This window comes from Polypterus senegalus, chromosome 7 (genome assembly GCF_016835505.1).
Source record: "Polypterus senegalus isolate Bchr_013 chromosome 7, ASM1683550v1, whole genome shotgun sequence".
NCBI classification, from domain to species: Eukaryota; Metazoa; Chordata; class Cladistia; order Polypteriformes; family Polypteridae; genus Polypterus; species Polypterus senegalus.
Genome location: NC_053160.1, coordinates 188,343,189 through 188,364,998, shown reverse-complemented (window position 1 = coordinate 188,364,998; position 21,810 = coordinate 188,343,189). Strand labels below are relative to the sequence as shown.

The 21,810-nt window shown below is 44.1% G+C and overlaps 1 protein-coding gene across 4 annotated transcripts in view; it reads right to left on the bottom strand.

Annotated features, from left to right (window-relative positions):
- The window catches only part of LOC120533077 (A-kinase anchor protein 2), a 312,165-nt gene that overhangs the window by 97,382 nt on the left and 192,973 nt on the right, over nt 1-21,810 (bottom strand). For all 4 annotated transcript variants that reach the window (XM_039759731.1, XM_039759729.1, XM_039759730.1 and 1 more), the window contains one exon: nt 9,786-9,856. In XM_039759731.1, coding sequence (XP_039615665.1) covers nt 9,786-9,856 — 71 coding nt within the window. The remainder of the gene's footprint in view (nt 1-9,785; nt 9,857-21,810) is intronic.

Below are 21,810 nucleotides of genomic sequence, written 5' to 3'. Positions count from 1 at the left end.
AATATGGGGGCGTCCATCTGAGGGTGGTTGTGCATTTTGCCTAGAGCGCCTCCTAGCGAGAATCCCAAGACAGTGCCAAAAGGGTCACCGACAAGAATGGCACCCATATATCCAGAGACCGGCGGCGCTGCAACGCCATCGTACCCTCTAAACTCTTCGAGAAACATCGGCGCTCTATTAGGTTAGCGTCTCCAACAATTCAACAAAATGAATCAATTACAGAAACAGTTTGTAGGTGACCGCAGTCAGACGTGTTAGAAAGCAGAAAACGGTAAAGAGGGCAGCCGAACCGGCAAACGAATTTCAAAGAAAAGCAAAAAGGCTCACAGAAACTGCTGACAACTTTTTTTTGAACTCCCCCCAGCGGTCCCGTCCACCTTTCCCCGGCATTCATTACAGCACACTGCGGTGTGACCTCCCTGCAGTCTCCCCTCTTTGTCTCGCCCCGCCAGACGCCCCTTGCAGTGCCCATCCAGCCGATTCCGATAACACTTCCACATCCACGACTTCCTACCTGAGGTGAGGTGCGGAGAGTCCCCTTCGTCGCCCCGTGTGTCGTTATCAGTGCGGTGCTGCTCTGTAGAGCTGCTGCTACTCCGGTCGTGCCGCGGATGACATTGAGCTCATTCTGCGCGCCTCCCTCTCCCTCTCTCTCCCTCTCTCTCTCTCTCTCGCTCACTCGCTCACTCTCAATGCGGGCTGCGCGAGCGGCCGCTGCTGAATAATGAATGAATAATGTCGTCCTGGAGGTTTCTCTCCCATTCCAGTGCAATCAGGCGCCGATCACAGCCGAGGCACACAATGAGCCCTGCCAGTTTGCTCAGGTTACAGCCCACCCGTTTCAGTAGTGCGACGGCCTCCCTCTCATCCTGTCATTGTTGTCCATATCACATAAAAGCCATTGGACGGACCCCAGGGGTCATTGTGGGGGTGGAGAGTTGCTGCTGCTGCTAATGCTAAAAGGCCGTTTGCTGGCCACCGGAGGGGCAATTTCCTAAAAACTGGAAGGATTTAAAGGGATTGTAGAGTTTATGACTGGGTGGTGTGGATAGCAAGCTGTAATTGAGCTGATACCTTTAAAGGGAGCAGAAAAAAAACCAAAGATAAATGAGACAGACTTTCATTAATGTCAGCAGCAAATCTCTGGAGCTAATGAATTAAACCTGTCAGGGATGCCAGTCTGTCACAGACCCTCCATCAGGGAACGTCTTACCAGCAGCATAGCCCCCATCCAGGAAAAGAAAAGAGTTGGGGACCCTGTTTTGACAGCAAAACAGAAACATACGTAGGCATCAGAAACATCGTGGACCCCTGTACTCCCGGGGACCCCGGCCAGTGCCTATACAGTAAGATGGTACTGTCCTCCATCTAAATCAGAAAGTAGGAGCTCAGCCGCTTTCAGTGACGTTTCTGACATGAAAGTTCTGTTGCGGCCATGTCAGAAGTTTTTGATTTGTGCAGAGACCTCTCCGATGTTAACTGTACTCATCATGTCCGACCTTTTTACTTTATGTCTGGTTGTGGGATCAAAATTTCCCGATTGAATTAAATTCAGATACGTTCAAAGTGTATTTGATTTTAGCGTGGTGCCTGCATGTTATATTTCATTATTTGGCTGATGCCTTTATCCAAGGTGACTCACATTTAATGCACAATTGGTTCCATTTCTATTGTTTGTTCCAATTGGAGAGCAGGCAGGTGAAGTGACTTGCTCAGGGTCACACAATGTCAGTAGTGGGATTTGAACCCACAATCTCAGGATTGGAGGTCCAAAGCTTTCACCACTACACCGCACTGCCTGTATATGGGGGTATGTGTCCTAAATTTTTGTCTGAAAAAGTTGATGTGGTGTGTTGTATGGAGCTCTTAGATGACCACAAACTTGCAGAGATACAAAAATGTTGAATGAGCAGATTCTGAGATATTGGCCTTGAACCCTGACACCTACAGTGGGTTCATCAAGTATTCTGACCCCTTCCTTTTCTGCCCACTTTAAAGGAATTTAACTTGTTATTTGTTGCCAATCAAGCCACACTTAATAACCCATAATGAGAAAATGAAAACATCTTTTCAGAAAAGTTTACAAACTTATTAAAAATCAAAAATTGAAATCTCTCATTTAGAGAAATATTCTGACGCTTACCCCGTACTTGTTTTCAAGCCCCTTTGGCAACGAGTTGTCTTGGCTAAGTCTCTACAAGGTTTGCACGCCTGGATTTGGGCAGTTGAGCTCAGTATTCCAGGAAGAACCTCTCCAGTTCTATTAGATTTAATGGGAAGTGTTCACAAAACTGTCATCTTTAGGTCTCTCCACACATCTGCTGTGAGATTTAAATTACGCTTTGGTTGGGCCACTCAAGGACCCTCACAGACTTGTCTCAAAGCCACTGCAGCATCGTCTTGGCTGTATGCTTTGGGTTATTGTCATGGGTTAAAGGTGAACTGTCAGCCCAATCTGAGGTCCTGTGCACTCTGAGCAGGGTTTCTTCAAGGACCTCTCATTATTTGGCTGCATTCATCCTTCCCTCAATTCTGACCAGTCTATCTGCCCCAGCCGCTGAGGAGCACCCCATAGCACCCATGCTTGAGCGTAAGGATGGTATTAGGCAGGTGATGAACATCGCTTGGTCTTCAACTGAAATATTTGAGTCTTCTTGTTTAAGTCTTTACAAGCTTTGCACACCTGATTTAAGTAGCTGATCCCATTCTTCCTGGCACATTCTATCAAGCTTCATTAGATTGGATGGGAATTCTCTGTGAAGTCTGTCTTCAGGCCTCTCCACACATCTATTGGGTTTTAATCTGGACACTTGAAGACTTGTCCCAAAGCCACCCCAGTATTGTCTTGGTTGTATGTGTTGGGTCATTGTCATGCTGAAATGGGAACTGTTACCCCGGTCTGAGGTGGCATGCAATCTGGCACAGGTTTTCTTCAAGGACCTCTTATTATTTGGCTGTATTCATCCTTCCCTCAATTCTGTCCTGTCTCTCTAACCCTGCATACCCATAGCATGACGTTACCACCACCATGCTTCACCAGATGCCAGACAGAGTGCTTGGAGCTGTGCGCAAAATGTTCGCTTTGTGTCCCATCAGACCAGAGAATCCTTTCCCTCATGATCTCAGAGTCCTTTAAATGCTCTCATACGTCTTTCACTCAAGCATGAGTTTGTCTGCTCACACCACCATTAACGCCGGATTGATAGAGTGCTGCCGAGATGGTCGTCCTTCTGAAAGGTTCTCCCATCTTAACAGAGGACTTCTGTCACAGTGACAATTGTCACCTCTGTGACCAGGGACCTTCTTGCCTGGTTACTCAGTTTGGATGGATGGCCAACTCCAGAAAGAGTCCTGGTAGTTCCAAACATCATCAGTTTCACACATCTTGAGGGCACTTTGCTTCTGGGAGCACTCAGAGCTTTACAAATGGTTTGATCCCCTTGGCCTAAGCCATGTCTCACCACAATTTGATCATGAAGGTCTCCAGAGAATTCCTGAGGCTTCATGGAGGCTTCATGGGTTGGTTTTTGTCCTGACATGCAATGTGAATCGTTGAACCTTCTCTACACCGGGACACATGTGCCTTTCTAAATGATGTCCAATCAATTCAGTTAGCAACAGTAGGACTCCTGTCATGGCCCAGAAACATCTCAAGGAGAATTAAAGCAAACAGGAGGCACCTGAGCAAAATATGGAGTGCAACAGCAAAGGGGCTGAATACCTCTGGGAATGAGAGATCTCAGGGTTTGGATGTTTAATTAACTTTCAAACCTTTCTGAAAACATGTCACGTTGTCATTATGGGTTACTGAGTGTAGACAAATGGGCAAAAATGTTAAATTTATCAATTTACTGTACAATTAAAACTACAAAACAATAAACTTTGCAGAAAGTGATGGTATCTGAACACTTGCTGAATCTGTCTAAGCATCATTATATAGTGCATTTCACATCTATCTATGTAATCCTGCCGACTATGTTAAAATTAAATTCTATCTATCTATCTATCTATCTATCTATCTATCTATCTATCTATCTATCTATCTATCTATCTATCATATAGTGCCTTTTATATCTATCTATCTATTATATAGCGCCTTTCACATCTATCTATCTATCTATCATATAGTGCCTTTTATATCTATCTATATATTATATAGTGCCTTTCATATCTGTCTATCTATCTATCTATCTATCTATCTATCTATCTATCTATCTATTATATAGTGCCTTTTATATCTATCTATCTATCTATCTATCTATCTATCTATCTATCTATTATATAGTGCCTTTCACTCTATCTATCTATCTATCTATCTATCTATCTATCTATCTATCTATCATATAGTGCCTTTCATATCTATCTATCTGTCTATCTATCTATCATATAGTGCCTTTTATATCTATCTATCTATTATATAGCGCCTTTCACATCTATCTATCTATCAATCATATAGTGCCTTTCATATCTATCTATCTATCTATCTATTATATAGTGCCTTTCATATCTGTCTATCTATCTATCTATCTATCTATCTATCTATCTATCTATCTATCTATTATATAGTGCCTTTCATATCTATCTATCTATCTATCTATCTATCTATCTATCTATCTATTATATAGTGCCTTTCACTCTATCTATCTATCTATCTATCTATCTATCTATCTATCTATCTATCTATCTATCTATCTATCTATCTATCTATCTATCTATCTATCTAAAGCCTTCAGTTGTTTGAGGCATGAAGGAGGTGGAGGTCTGCTTTGCACTTTGTGCTCCATTAAGGTCTATTGATGTTTAGATCAGGGAGGCCATGGAAGGAATTTGAATTCTTTTATGATTTTCGGTCATCATTATTTTTCGTAGGTTTTCCTGGCTCAGTTTTCAATAAGTAATGTAAAGTTATGTTGGAATAGGATTCAGTTATTAGAAAAATAAACTATGCTTAGAAGAATACAATATTTGATAACAACAATAACAAAATAACAAGGGTCTGCTACAGCTTGAGTTTATGTTGAATTGGATGTCTAATTTCCGATGTAAGAAGGCCTTCTCATAAGAACACATACACGCTGAAGCATGAGTATTATTATAATTTGATTATTATTATTATTGAGACAACTCATACAGGATCATCATGATAAAACACAAAGGATTGCATGTGGTGTTAATTGACGGTGCGTGCCCCATCAATAGGTCTGGAGGTGCATGAGAGCAAAAGGAGGACCACCACAGAATTGTGTGAGGATTCTGTATGATATCTTTGTGGGAGCGAGGACTAAAAGACAAGACCCCAGTTCAAAGAGGTCTGCACTAGGGGTCTTCTTGAAGTCCTGACCCCTTTGATCTTGTTATGGATGTGTTGACTTGTGTGATAAAAGACCAAGCCCCCTGGTGCAGATTTTGTACTGATGACATTGTGTTGTGCAACACCAGAAAGGGGAACGTGGAAAGGAATTTGGAAAAATGGAGGAGAAGCTTTGGAAGATAGAAGGTTGAAGATAAATAGGAAGAAGAAGAAGACAGAATATGGGAGGGTCAATGATGATCAGAATTCAGAAGTTAGTGTGCAGGGAGAGCCATTGAAAAGAGTGGAGAAGCTTAAATATCGAGGATCAGTGGTAGCCCAAGATACAGAGTTAGATGCAGAGATAACCCATTGTAACGGCATAAGTTTAATACGTCACTGCGCTCTGTGCAAATCTGTCTCTTCTAAATCTGCTTTTTTCTATGCACATGCACAGCTGACACAGAGCCAGATTTAGACCAGGGCTTCACCATATACTGTAGAACTGCTAAGCAGGCAGTACGACATGAGACAGATTGGAACAACTGAAAAAGGTGCAATGAGACTGAGGACTGGTGTATACTATTTTTTGTCTGTCAAAGTCAGCATGAAACCGTATCCTCGTTGCCGTGTTCTGAATTGCATGTTCACCTGATTGGGGGTCTGCACGTGGAACTGTATAAAGCCTTGGAAAACGGCCAAGCACACCTTTGAAGCCAACCGATAGATGGGAGATAATGCCTTCCACTGCCCCGGCAAACATCGACAGACTCAACACCTCGGGGTCCCCACTCCTGAATTGAGTTCTTGTCATTGGCTTTCGTTCATCTGTTATGTGGCGTAAGGCTAACATTAGACAAAACTAAGTTATCTCTTTTGCGTGAATTCCTACCGCCGTATCACTAGGGAAGGCGTCGCCTTTTATTTTATATCTATATACAGTCAGGTTACGTAACACACCACAATCATGAAAGAATGCATTCCTAAGGAGCTAGCGCCCCCTCCTGGATTCACTCATAGAGTGCAGTGAGGGTAGAACAATTGGAAGAAGGCATCCGGAGGGTTGTGTGATCCCAGAATTAAGACCAAGGTTCAAGGTAGACAGTGATAAGACCAGTTATGATGGTATGGACCTGAGCCATGGTGGGCAGTAAAGCACTCTGTCTCTCCATAACAGATGTGAGGAGGACTCTATCCAGAGTCAATCCACGCAAGGCTGCAGGACCTGACAACATACCTGGTCTTGTGCTCAAAGAATGTGCCAGTCAACTGGCTGGTGTCCTCGCAGACATCTTCAACACATCTCTGAGCCAGTCGTCAGTCCCAGCATGCTTCAAGTCGACCACCATCATACCAGTGCCGAAGAAGTCATCAGTGACATGCCTGAATGACTACCGACCAGTTGCACTCACGCCAATTATAATGAAGTGCTTCTAAAGGTTAGTCATGTCACACATAAAGACTAATCTCCCTGCCTCCCTTGACCCTCTTCAGTTTGCATACCGCTCAAACAGGTCAACTGAGGATGCCATATGCTCTGCCCTTCACCTTTCCCTGACACATCTGGATAAAAAAGACACATATGTCAGGATGCTACTCATAGACTTTAGCTCTGCCTTGAACACAATCATCCCTCCAAAGCTGGTTGTAAAACTGAGCAGGTTGGGCCTGAACACCACCCTCTGCAATTGGATCCTGGACTTCTTGACAGAGAGGCCCCAGTCAGTTCGGATGGGCCACAACACTTCCAGCATCATCACACTGAGCACTGGAGCACCGCAGGGCTGTGTGCTTAGTCCACTGCTGTTCACCCTGCTGACTCACGACTGCACAGCCATGCACAACACCAACCACATCATCAAGTTTGCGGATGATACAACGGTGCTGGGACTGATAGGCAGGGATGATGAAAGAGCATACAGAGATGAGGTGAAATGGCTGTCTGCATGGTGTGAAGGCAACAATCTATCTCTCAATGTCGACAAGACAAAAGAGATAATCGTGGACTTCAGAAAATCACGTCCTGTCCACATCCCACTCAACATCAATGGTTTAGATGTGGAGATTGTTAGGAGTACCAAGTTCCTCGGTGTGCACATAACTGAGGAACTTACATGGACACATAACACCTCATCACTAATCAAGAAAGCCCAGCAGAGACTACACTTCCTGAGGCGGCTGAAGCGAGCGCGTCTTCCCCCTTCCATCCTCACCATGTTCTACAGAGGCACCATGGAGAGTGTCCTGACCAGCTGCATCACTGTCTAGTATGGAAACTGCAACATATCCGACCGCAAGCGCCTGCAAAGGATAGTGAAGACAGCAGAGAACATTATTGGGGTGCCTCTCCCTTCACTACAGGACATATTTTACAAACGCAGTGTCCGCAAAGCCTACAGCATTGTGCAGGACCCCTTACACCCCTCACATGGACTTTTCACACTTCTGCCATCCAAGAGAAGATATTGCAGCATCAGAGCCAAATCTGCCAGGCTGCAGGAGAGTTTTTACCCCCAAGCTGTTAGACTCCTTAACACCAGGCTGCCCCCTGGGACCTTCCACATGGCCTCAACCACCTCTAGTCCTGCAAAGATGAGTGTGCATTGTGGACTGGGACCAGGACACAGGCAGACGGACAACATAGTTCCACCACACACTATTTATTTACAGAAATATTTACAATTCGTGCTCACAAACCCCAGTGCCTCTTGCACCGATTCCCCAAAGTCCAGGTCACACTCTCAGTCACTGTGCCTTTCGACCGCCTCCCGTCCTCTCTCCAGCTCTGTCCTCTTCCACCCGACATCCACTATCGACTGAAGGGAGGCGGCGCCTTATATGGGAACCCGGATGGGCTCCAGCTGCTTCCCGGCAATCAATCATGGCCACACCCCAGTGTGGCGGAAGTGCCGGCTGCGCACCCGGAAGCCGTCCGGGTGTCCCCTGTTCTCTTTCCCGCAGCACTTCCTGGTGTGGCGGAAGTGCAGGGTTCTAGGGTTCCTCAGGCACCTGGGCCGCCGCCTGGCGGTGGCCACGGGCCCCTACAGGGTTGGGCTTCCAAGCCCTCTACCCGTGGCCCCCAATACAAAAAGGGCGATTGCCCCCTTGCAGTCTGGAGGAGGCACAAGCCCTCCTCCGGTCCTCCTGGGCGTCCCGGCCAGGCTCCAGCCCCGACCAGGTCCCACACGGGATACTCCGGCATCGGGGCGCCGCCTGGCGGTGGCCACGGGTCCCTACAGCGCTGGGCTTCCAAGCCCTTCACCCGAGGCCCCCTACATAACCAGGACGGACACCCCCTCACGGTCTGGAGGAGGCACAAGTCCTCCTCAGGTCCTCCTGGGCATCCCGGCCGGGGACCACAGCATGTAGAAAAGAACTGAAAATCTCATGCTGACCTTTAAGTATTTTGACACTCTTGATATCCTTCTGCTGTGAAACATTCTGACCTGTCATTTTTACACACGTCTTAAACAACTATTAGCAAACACTGATAATTTCTGTATTATCTACAGTATATCTATTATTTATTATTTATTAATTTATTATATTACATATCTTACACTTCAATACTGCTGCTACTTCTTTATCCTATCTTTGCACAATGTCTTGTCTTGTTTGTGTTTTTAATTTTTAAATTTTTCAATTTTAATTCTATTTTTAATTTATTATTTGCACATCATGTTGTTACACTGTGGACCCTGAGCTTCGCAATTTCGTCTATCTGTATACTTGTATATGGTTGAGATGACAATAAAGTTCACTTTGACTTTGACTTTGAAAGGGAGCGCAGAAGAAGAAGTTGGATATGGCAAAAATGAGAATGTGGAGATGGATGGATGTGTGCAGGACAGAATAAGAAATGAGAGCATTAGATGTACAACAAAAGTGGTAGAGATGGCTGAGAAAGTACAGGAAAGGAGGTTGAGGTGGTGTGGACTAGTGAAGAGGAGAGGGGAGACTAGGAATAAGTGGGCCAAAGAGGGATGGACATGGGGAAGAGAAAGTGAGGAAGGCCAGAGTGGAGGAGGATGGAGAAAGTCAAAGAACATCGGAAGGCAATGAGCAGGGGCTGCAGGACTGAGCTGAATGGAGAAGACTGGTCAAGCACATCGACCTCACGCAGATGTGGGTAAAGATGAGGGGGAGGATGAAGAAGATTATTATTATTATTGCTGTTATTGTTCCCACTCTTTATAAGAAGAAGAAATGCTTGGGTCCAGTTGAAGAACATTCAGATTCTAAATGTGGGGTCTAACCCACCAAACTCAGCCTAACGTTAATCACGATGATGACAAAAGGAACTTTCAGCGAGGCCGTTTCACTTTAGCTCCCTAATACCAGTGACACCTTTTGTTTTTAGATCTGCCATTTTCTTTTTCCCCCATGCATATTTCTCAACTCCCCTAAACTGAAATGAACGGAAAGAACATAAGAAGAAGTCCAATAATATTTTTTTAGCAGCACAAAAAAGCAAAATGTAAATAGAGGGACTCACCATTGCAGTCTGATCACACAGAGTCTCTCCGTATTCCTCCATCAGCAGCAAACGGGGGCACGCATCCCACCCTGGAATGCAAAATGAGTCATGTTGATCAGCATGCAGTCAGGAAATCAATATTTTGTGAGGCATGCTGTTGAGCAGTTGTGATATTTCAATGACGCTTTAATGACATTTCCCCCCCATCTCTTTAGCCCACCATACCGGGGGGCACACAGAACAGTGCAGAGGACTTTCTAAATTGGGATTCTTATGAGCTGTTTGACATTACTCAATGAGAAGGGCTCAGCCATCACAGAAAGTGACACTTTCATCTTTTTGGAAAATGTCTCAGGCGGGCTCCACCAAAAAGCCCCTTTTGTTCAAGTGAACTTTTACAACTTTCTGGCAGGGGCGGCTGGTTTGTGAGGTGTCGGCTCAGTTATCTGCCCTGCTGAAGTCTGTGAAGGGAGATGCGTTAAAGGGGAAATTTTGAAAAGACAATCCTGGGCTCAATCTCCATGTACAGTCATGGCCAGAAGTTTTGAGAATGACACAAATAGGAATTTTCGCAAAGTTTGCTGCTTCAGTTTTTATGATGGCCATTTGCATCTATTCCAGAATGTTCTGAAGAGTGATCAGATGAATTGCAATGAATTGCAAAAGTCCCTCTTTGCCATGAAAATGAACTTCAATCCCAAAAAACCACTGCATGTCAGCCCTGCCACCAAAGGACCTGCTGATGTCACTTTAGTGATTCTCTCGTTAACAAAGGTGAGAGCGTCGACAAGCACATAGGCTGGAGGTCACTCTGTCACGCTGATTGAGTTACAATAGAGGGTTGGAGAAGGTGTCAGAGCACCCAAAAATGTCCAGCAAGTGCCAGGAGCGTCTCCTAAAGCGGATTCAACTGAGTTTACTCAGGTGTGAGTGAGGTGAAGACTTTGGGAGGATGGCCAGGTGGGCGTCAAGAAGGGCAGCAAAGAAGGCAAGAAAATCATCAGAGACAGACTGATATTCTGGGATTGGACTTTGGGATTGCTGAGTACTGCTGGGGTCAAGTCATTTTCTCTGATGAATCCCCTTTCCGGCAACCAGAGAAGAAAAGGTGAGTGGTGCTACCATCAGTTCAGTGTCAGGCCAACAGTAAAGCATCCTGAGACCATTCATATCATGTGGGTTTGCTTCCCATCCAAGGTGGTGGGCTCACTCACAATTTGGCATAAGGACACAGCCATGAATAAAGAATGGGACCAAAGCATCCTCCGAGAGCAACTTCTCTCAACAATTAAGAACAGTTTGGTGACCAGCATGATGGAGCACCAGACCATAATTCAAAAGTGAGAACTAAGTGGCTTGGGGAACAAAACATTGACATTTAGGGGTCCATGGCCAGGAAACTCCCATTGAGAACTTGTGGTTAATCCTCAAGAGGCGATTGCTGATAAACCCCAAGCACTGATTATGTAAGAATGGGCTGCCATCAGTCAGGATTTGGCCCAGATGTTGGTTGACAGCCTGCCAGGGCGAATTGCAGAGGTCTTGAAAAAGAAAGAAGGGCCAACACTGCAAAACTGCAAATATGGACTCTTTGTGTAAACTTCTTGTCATTGTCAATAAAAGTCTTTGAAACGTCTGAAATGCTTGTAATTCTACTTCAGTATCCCATAGAAACATCTGACAAAAAGATCTACAAACACTGAAGCAGCAAACTTTGTGAAAACCAACATTTAGGTCATTCTCAAAACTTTTGACCACGACTGTATTCTGGACTCGGGTTCAGCTCTGGCCACCTGTTTTGGACATTAAGCAAGCTGGTGACCCGACATCTCAGAAGCAGGAGGGGGTGGTCTTTAGAACTTCTGAACCGACTCTGGTATCACTGTCAAATGGACCAAATTGATCGATATTCTAATTCCTATGCAGGAACCCAACATGGACGTGGTGCTAACGCCACAGAGACGGGGAGAAAGCTGGGGTCTGAACCCAGCAACCTTCAGCTGTCAGGCTACCATTGTTTGGATGGACGTGAATTACATTTTGATGGGTTTTCTGCATCTTCTGGGAACAAACCATACTGTGTTTTTAAAAGGGTTCTTCACCCCTAGGGAATTTGTGTTCAGGGTTAGTTTTGTGTTTACACATACATACATTATTGGCTTAGCAGACACCTTTGACCAAAGAGGTCAACATAAAATCGAATCAGCATCAGTCTGGAGGGGCTGTTTGGCCAGAAGTATGACAGGACAAGGGGAGAAAACTGACCACCACAAGTGAAGAGGTCAGAGCCAAAACGGCAATTAGTTACAATTCCTAGATAATACTAGAGTGTGGTACCATGTTAGCCATTATGAATGTAGTGAGACATCAAGCAAAATGACCCCTTTTATTGTCTAACTAAAAAGATTATAATATTGCAACCTTTCGAGGCAACTCAGGCCCCTTCTTCAGGCGACATGTAATCTGGTGATGTGTGTCTTGCCCAAAGATGGGGCCCGAGTTGCCTCAAATAGCTTGCATATTGTAATCTTTTTAGTTAGCCAATAAAAGGCATCATTTCGCTTGACTTCTCAATAATTCCTAGATAATGAAACCAAACAGCGCAGTTAGACAGAAACTCGCCAACCAAGAGGGTCTTCACACGCTTCGTAAACACATGGAGGGATTAAGAATTTCTAACGGAGCTGGGAGGCTTGTTCCACCAGTGAAGAGCTACACGTGAAAGGAGTCTAGAGTGAGATTTGATACCACACAGAGGGGGCATCACTAGATGTCATTTGAGAAGTGGACTCCATATTCTCCTGGAGTCTGATCAAATCCAAACCGTATTATGTGAATCATCTACTGCTGCATTCTGCTGTGTACTTGTAATATATCTATTGTACTATTATATTCTGCAGTGGGCTGGTGCCCTGCTCAGGGATCTGTTCCTGCCTTGCGCCCTGTGTTGGCTGGGATTGGCTCCAGCAGACCCCCGTGACCCTGTGTTAGGATACAGTGGGTTGGATAATGAATGACTGACTGACTACTTTATTGTGTTGCGGATTACATGTGTTCTGTTCTGTGTATTGTATTGTATTGACCCCTTGTTTTTGACACCTACTGCATGCCCAGCCTACCTGGAAGGGGGCCTCTCTTTGAATTGCCTTTCCCAAGGTTTCTTCCATTTTTTCCCTACAAGGTTTTTCCTTGTCTTCTTAGAGAGTCAAGACTTGGCTGTCAAGAGGCAGGACCTGATAAAGCCCACTGCAGCACTCCTTATGTGATTTTGGTCTACACAAAAATAAATTGCATTATATTGTATTGTATATCCCTGTGGGGGGGTCTTAATCTGACCTTGCAGTTCAGAATAAGTTGTATGCAATGAGTGAATGTTTCCAGAGTTTTTTATGAAAGACAAGAAAACAATATGCGATAAATTTGCGTAATGAGAATCATAGTTAGGGCCAAACCGGGTGGAAGCAAGAAGATTGTAATGGAACACACGTGACAACAGCACAGGGGCAAATCAAAAATCAAAGTCAAAGTCAAAAAGGGGGGCAAAAACAGAAACAAAAACCGTAGCTCTCGGCCTGCTTGAAGTACTAACGATCACAAAAGATTTTTTTCAAGTTTATGCAACTGGGGGATACCAAAACACAAAACTGCCACCATATTTTCAGTGTTACTACCGCTTATGTCCCAATTGTACCAGTCACGGCCACTTGACTATTCTACTCGGTTTACTTAGTTCGGTTGGACGGCTAAGTCTAAGAAGGGTCCTGGTGGTTCTAGACTTCTTCTGTTTCTCAAATACTGAGGCCACTGTGCTCCTAGGAAGACTCAGCACTTTAAAAATGGTGGTCTTAACTCCTTTGCCCTGATCTACGCTACATCACATTTTGATTGTGGTGGTCTGCAGAGAGTTTCCTGGAAATCCTGGCTTGAATCGTGGGACCCTCTATACTGTCATGCATGGATCACTCTCCAGGCTCATCTGAGGTTTGCACTACCACTCCTGGGTCGTGATGGGACGCTGGCAGTAACCTCCTCCTCTCTTGTTCCCTCCATCCAGTGAGGGCAACTGACTCCGCCCCTTTTGGTCCACCACCTATAAATCACGCAACTGCTGGGAGGAGTTTTTCAGTCTCCACAGGACGAAGTTCGTTCCTTGCAGTCCTAATCCTACTTAGCCTGATTGCAATCTTATTTTTTAAGATTTTTGTTTTAATGGCACGCATAGTGGTCCTATTTTTCATTGACTTTGCATTATGTTTTGTTGGACATAAAGAGAGATGACTGGGTTGGTGCCCCAAACATTTTCCAATGGTGACGTGGAGTTACTTATTCAACCACAAGACAAGTGAGGCTTTCTGAATGACATCTTATGGTCTGCTAGAGTGACCATTGGGTTCTTGTTCTCCTCCTTGACCGAGGCTGTTCTTGCTTGGGTACTCAGTTTGGCCAGACAGTCAACCCTAGGAAGAGTCCTGGTGGTTCCAAACTTCTTCCATTTGATAATTTCTGAGGTCACTCTGCTTTTGCGAACACTCACACCCTTTAGAAATGGGTTTATCACCTTGCTCTGGTCTATGCCTCAACACAGTTTTGGTTGTGGAGGTTTACAAAGAGTTCCTCGGAGTTCATGATTTGTTTTTCTTGCCTGGTCTTTCTTTCTTAACTGGTTACTCAGTTTGGATGAATGGGAACACTCAAAGCTTTAGAAACGGTTTGATTCCTTGGGCCTAAGCCATGTCACTTTGATCATGCATTGGACTCTCATACGTCTTTCACTCAAGTATGAGTTTTGTCTGCTCACACTACCATTAATACCGGATTGATGGAGTGCCGCTGAGATGGTCGTCCTTCTGAAAGGTTCTCCCATCTCAACAGAGGACTTCTGTCACAGTGACAATTGTCACCTCTGTGACCAGGGACCTTCCTGCCTGGTTACTCAGTTTAGATGGATGGCCAACTCGAGAAATAGTCCTGGTAGTTCCAAACTTCTTCAATTTCACAAATCTTAGAAATGGTTTGATCCCCTGGGCCTAAGCTGCGTCTCACCACACTTTGATCACGGAGGTCTCCAGAGAGTTCCTTGGAGTTCATGGTTTGGTTTGTGTCCTGACATGCAATGTGAATTGTGAGACCTTCTATACACAGGGACACCTGTGCCTTTCTACGTGATGGCCCATCGATTCAGTTTGCCACAATCAAGTTCTAGAAACATCTCAAGGAGAATTAAAGCAAACAGGGGGGCACCACGGCAAAGTGTCGGAATACTTCTCGGAATGAGAGATTTCAGTTTTTGATTTTTAATTAACTCAGAAACCTTTCTGAAAATGTGTCATCGTCACTTTGTCATTATGAGCGATTGAGTGCAGAATGATGGGCAAATGTGGCCAATGCTTCCATTTGAAGTGAAATCTACAACACGATCAAGTGTGCAGAAAGTGCAGGGGGTCTGAAGACTTTTACGAAGTCACTCTTGATAACCCGCATCATCGATAACATTCCTCGTGACGGAATATGAAATTCCAATTTGTTTTTAATGGACCCTCGGGCAGCGTGGGCAGATGAAATTGCGGCTCTATATTAGCGGGCTTCATCCGTCTGAGGATAATAACCATTTGGTAACTCTCAAAGCCTCAATTTGTAAGTCATTACTGCACGCAATCTTTTGTTCTCTTTGAATAATTTACTCATCCTGCAGCTGTTTAAAATTTGATAGTGACTTCTGGTATGCGGTGGGCACAAAAGCCGGTCCACAGGGGTGACGGCAGCCCTATTGAGCTGCGGCACACATTCAGCGTTAGTGCGAACTCTGCGAAAAACTAGGCCATGCAGAACAACAAAGAAAACTGTAGAATGATTCTACACGATCGTGACCCCCTCCCCTTAGATATGACCGCTGTTTATGCTGCTGGCAGACCGACCACAATTTGGGATAACGGATATGGGGGCTTTGTGGCTTTATTCTAACACGCATCTCCTCATTCGTGAAAAGGTAATGGAATTTCCAAATAGGCCGTGTCCTTGAAATCTGCAGATGTCTTTGCTGAATTACAGTGGCTTCAGAAAGTATTCAGACCCCCCCGCCTTCCCATTCACCTTTTGAATCCCATATTGTGATGTTGCAGCCTTGCGCTAAAATCATTTCATTTTATTTCTTCCCTTGTCAAGCTACACTCAATACCCAAGAATGACAAAGCAAAAATGGGATTTCAAATTTTAATTTGAGATATTTTTTGAAAATCCCACTGATACCAGCATTCAGACCCCTTGCTTTGGCTCAGGTATCTCCAACAACAGCAAACAGCATCTATAGGAACAAAAAAAATCAAAAATGAGATCTCTTTGTCTTCTTTTTGGTTTCTCGTAAACAACAACGAGATCCGAACAAAATAAAATGGGGGACGCGCTCTTCTGTCTCCTGCTTTGCAAGATTTTCCTCCTGAGACAAAATACCCCAGTGGTCTCCCAAGTGTTGCCTCTTGAGTTTCAGTAGAGATACAATACAATACAATTTATTTTTGTAGAGCCCAAAATCACACAAGTGCCACAATGGGCTTTAACAGGCCCTGCCTCTTGACAGCCCCCCAGCTTTGACTCTCTAAGAAAATAAGGAAAAACTCCTATAAAAAAGCCTTAAAGGGAAAAAATGGAAGAAACCTTGGGAAAGGCAGTTCAAAGAGAGACCCCTTTTCCAGGTCGGTTGGGCGTGCAGTGGGTGTCAAAAAGAAGGGGGTCAAAACAACACAATACACAGAACAGAACAAATCATCAATACAGTATAAAAATAAAAATATTACAAGTACAGAGCAGAATTCAACAGTAGATATCACATAATATGATTTTGGATTTGGAGTCCTGGAGACCTCAGCCATTAGGCTGCCTCCCCCATTTGGCCATTCCACAGCTGAGACAGCACTGGGCCAGCCAATCCAATGAAAGGACCCCTCTACCCCACGATTCCTGCGATCCTTCATCAGGGATGACTTTACCTTAGGTAGGCAGAACAACTTGGCAGGTGAGCAGCAAGTGCCACATTTGAGTACCAAGAAGAAAAACAGAATAGGTGAGGGTTAGTATCCAATTCTAACTATCCTGTTACTTATGTTTTAGTGCTAATGACTAACAACAGAGATGCAGTCTGCACAGTTAATCAGCAGCTCTAGTCAGAGTGTGCTAAACTGAAGTAGTGAGTCTTCAGCCTGAGAGTGAAGGGGCATCTCTTAAAGTAGCAGGCAGACCACTCCACAGTATAGGGGTCCTGTAACTAAAAGCTCAATCTCCCACTGTTATTTTATTAATCCTTGGAAATCACAAGCAGACTGGCATCTTGAGATCTTAATATGCGCTCAGGTTTGTAAGTCATGATAAGTTCAGACAAGTAAGCTGGACCTCGGCCATTTAATGCTTTACATGTTAAAAGGAGGATTTTGTAATCTGCCCTAAACTTAATTGGGTGCCAGCGTAAGGATTTAAGAACTGGAGTTACTTGTATGTGTTCGTATTTTCTTGTTCTTGTAATGATTCTTGCATTTTGGATTAACTTTCAGCTGTATAAAGAACAATTTGAACATCCAGTGAACACCGCATTGCAGTAGTCAATCCTACTAGAGGTAAATGCATGAATTAATTTCTCAGAATGCTGTTTTATTTAGAAAGCGCCTCAATTTCCTAACATTTTTAAGATGTAAGAAACCTGATTTGGACAAATTTGTGATGTGCGCTTTAAATGACCTGCTAGAGTCAAAGAGAACTCAGAGATTGTGGGCTGACTCAGTAAAATTAATGGGGATTTCAACTGAGTTAAACGGTGACAGAATATTGTTGTGATCAGCGTCACTCCCTCCAACAATTAACATCTCTGTGTTTAAAGACAGGCACTGTAGTTCTCATCCATCCACTCCTTTAATTCACTAACACAAGAAAACATTGGAGAAACTTCATTTGATCTAAAAGAAAAGTAGAACTGGGGGTCATCTGCATACGAGTGAAAATTAACATTATGTTTCCTAATGTGAGATCCCAGTGGAAACCTGTAAAGTGAAACAGTAAAGGTCCCAGTACTGAGCCCTGTGGAACACCATATTTCAGTCAGTCAGTCAGTCATCTTCCAACCCGCTATATCCTAACTACAGGGTCACGGGGGTCTGCTAGAGCAAATCCCAGCCAGCACAGGATGCAAGGTAGGAACAAATCCCGGGCAGGGTGCCAGCCCACCGCAGGACACACACACACACCAAACACACACTAGGGATAATTAAGTATCGCCAATGCACCTAACCTGCATGTCTTTGGACTGTGGGAGGAAACCCACGCAGACACGGGGAGAACATGCAAACTCCGCGCAGGGAGGACCTGGGAAGCGAACCCAGATGGGTCTCCTTACTGCGAGGCAGCAGCACTACCCACTGTGCCACTGTGCCACCTACCATATTTCACTTCTCTGTATAATGATGGAGTCCTGTCAGCACATTTCTGTACGTATTGGAATCAATTTGATAAATACAAACTAAACCAAGCGAGCATGGTGTCTGTGAGCCCAACATCATTTTCTAGTGTGTGTACTAAAACAGAATGGTCAATGGTGTCAAATGCTGTGCTCAAGTCTAACAACATCCTTACAGTGATCTCTGCAAAGTCACATAAGGAGGTCAGATCTTCCAACTATCTATCTATCTATCTATCAAATATTGTCTTGACGTTTTTTTTTGTAAGCTAAAAGTATTTGCATTGTGTGCTCAGTAATATTTGGTAAAATGTATGGACAGCTTTTTATGGTAATTAAACACTTCACTACGATTGCAAAAGTTTGGCCCTTGCTTCTGAATAATACGATTACCGTATATACTCGCAGAGAAGTTCTCCCATGGATAAGTCGGGACTTGATTTTACCGTATAATTTCTGGTGTTTTACGAGGTGTGATCAAAAAATCACACCAAATGTTTTAAAAAAGAAACATTTATTGCAGTAAAATATTTACAATTACTAGTCACCCTCAAAGTACTCTCCTCCTCCACTTCAATTGCACTTCGCCCAATGCTCCTGCCACTTTGTGAAGCAGTTCCGGAAGTTTTCTTTCGAGGGTGTCTTTAGTTGGGCTGTCGTAGCTGCCTGGATGTTCTCAATGGATTGAAATTATTTGCCTTTCATGGTCATTTTCAATTTAGGGAACAGCCAGAAGTCACACGGTGCCAGATCCGGCGAATAAGGTAGATGCGGATACAGCGTAATGTTTTTATCCGACAGAAGTTGTCGTACTAGAAGGGATGTGCGAGAAGGAGTGTTGTCAAGATGAAAAATGAAACCGTTTCAATGTTTTCCTCGGTTATTGATGTTGAAGGGACGTCCTGATCTTTTCTCGTCTTCAACCGAGTCAGATCCATTACGAAATCAATCAAACCACTTGTAGACAGTCTTAATTGTCGGTGCAATGTTGGCATAAACCGATTGTAACATCTGATGGGTTTCCTGAGCATTTTGCAATTTGAAACAAAATTTCATGTTAACGCGTTGCTCGATATCCAGTATTAACGACAAACTTGAAAAACACACTTGAACTCAACAGTGGCTCAAAAATGACTCAAACAAGCTGAAACTGGTCAAAAACTGGGCTCTAGGATGGACCTGAATTGAATTGTTTGTGTTGCTCTTGGATGGTGCTCTGCATCAACGTTCACCCTACTTTTTGATCACACCTCGTATAATATCAGTTGTATGAGTCGAATTCCGGAAAACTCACGCTATTGGTACAAGAGATTATGATATGCTAACGCCCACCTGAGAGAGTAACCACGGAGCACATGGCCTTTTGTTTCTATGTGGGTGCGGCAATGCGAGGTATCCTAACCTTTCTCTCTCTCTCTCTATTGTGCCTACGTGACCACGCGGTAATACTTGACTATTCCGAAGCGACGTTTGCACTCTTTTGTGTTTTGTATCTCACACCCTCATACACCTTTATTATAAGAGCATCCCTTATCTACGATGGACTGTTCAATCAGAAGAAAATATGAAGCTGGTTTTAAATTAAACATAATTGTAGTGGTGAAAGAATGGGGATTGTGGAAGAGAGGTGAAAAAGAGAGTGCAGGCAGGGTGGAATAGGTGGAGAAGAGTGTCAGGAGTGATTTGTGACAGACGGGTACCAACAAGTATGAGAGAGAAGGTCTCCAGGACAGTAGTGAGACCAGCTATGTTATATGGGTTGGAGATGGTGGTACAGGAGACAGAGCTGGAGGTGGCAGAGTTAAAGATACTAAGATTTGCATTGGGTGTGACGAGGATGGACAGGATTAGAAATGAGGACATTAGAGGGTCAGCTCAGGTGGGACGGTTGGGAGACAAAGTCAGAGAGGCGAGATTGCGTTGGTTTGGACATGTGCAGAGGAGAGATGCTGGGTATACTGGGATAAGGATGCTAAGGATAGAGCTGGCAGGTAAGAGAAGAAGAGAAAGGCCTACGAGGAGGTTTATGGATGTGGTGAGAGAGGACATGATGGTGGTGGGTGTAACAGAACAAGATGATGAGGACAGAAAAATATGGAAGAAGATGATCCGCTGAAAGAAGAAGAAAAATTGGTAAATGTGCTGCTGCTACAAAATTCAATGTGTCTGAGAAACTGGTGCGAGATTGGAGAAGGCAAGAAGATGTAAAAAACAAAAAAAATTGAGGTGTTGCATTTTTGAGTAGGCGTAAAAGTTGGGGTTTGATTTTATGATCGATTTTACGGGTTTCAAGACCTGACTTATACGTGAGTATATAAGGTAGTTGCTCAAATTTCTATTGCTGACCTCCAATTAGATCACACTCATTCGAGCAGAAAAGCATTGCAGTGTGGCATAGAGGTGAAGACTTTAGACCTCAAAACCTGAGGCTGTGTGTTCTAATCCCACTACTGACACCATGTGGCCATAAAAAAGTCATTTCTTCTGGATGCGCTCCAATTGGAAAAACACAACAAATGTCACCAATCGTATCTCAGATGTTGTAAGTCACCTTGGATAAAAGCCTCAGTCCAATAATAAGTGAAAGATATGAAATCTTGAAAGAGATGGAAACACGAATGTTCACATTTGTTGTGGTCGTCTTGCGCTTTGCCATCATGAATGGGAAGAGGTAACTTGTATGTTATACTAGATGGCCCAGTCCATGAGGAGAGGTATACCAAGAGGGAATTCTGGGTGACAGCAAGGGGTCTTTTTACAAACTGTAATGCAACCAGAAAGAGATCTCACAAAATAGCACAGGCTTTTCAAATCCAAATTCTCAATTTGGATTCCTTTTACCTCAGTTGTATCTTATGTCTCCTTTTAGCCTAAAGTGATTTTTCCGAAAGCATTTTAGGATAAATGTCTGTGACAAGTCGGCACAGTGGCGCAGCGCTAGCGCTGCTGCCTTGCAGTTAGGAGACATGGGTTTTCTTCCCGGGTCCTCCCTGCGTGGAGTTTGCATGCTCTCCTAATGTCTGAGTGGGTTTCCTCCAGGTGCTCCGGTTTCCTCCCACAGTCCAAAGACATGCAGATTAGGTGCATTGGCGATCTTAAATTGTCCCTAGTGTGTGGTGTGTGTCCTGTGGTGGACTGGCGCCCTGCGCAAGATTTGTTCCCGCCTTGCACCCTGTGCTGGCTGGGATTGGCTCCAGCAGACTCCCATTACCCTGTGTTAGGATATAGCAGGTTGGAAAATGACTGACTAACTGTCTGTAACAAAGCTGATTCTCAAATAAAATATAAATCAGAATCTTTTAAGCCTCTTGAGCCATCAACTTTTCAGCAGAAATATCTTCCTGTGGGCAATTTATTATTTGCAAATCCCCAAAAATCACACAAGGAATGTCTCAATGAACTGTTACTGGCCTTGTTTTTTGACAGCCACCCCAGCATCCCATTCCACTGCTCATCATTGAGATGTTTCTGCACCTTGAGTGGAGTCCACCTATGGTCAGTTTTACTAACTGGAGAAGACTGCAAATCTATTAAAGCTAAAAATGAGAAATTTCCCATTGCTACGAGTATTCAGACTGTTTGCTTTGGCTCTGGTGCATCCCATTC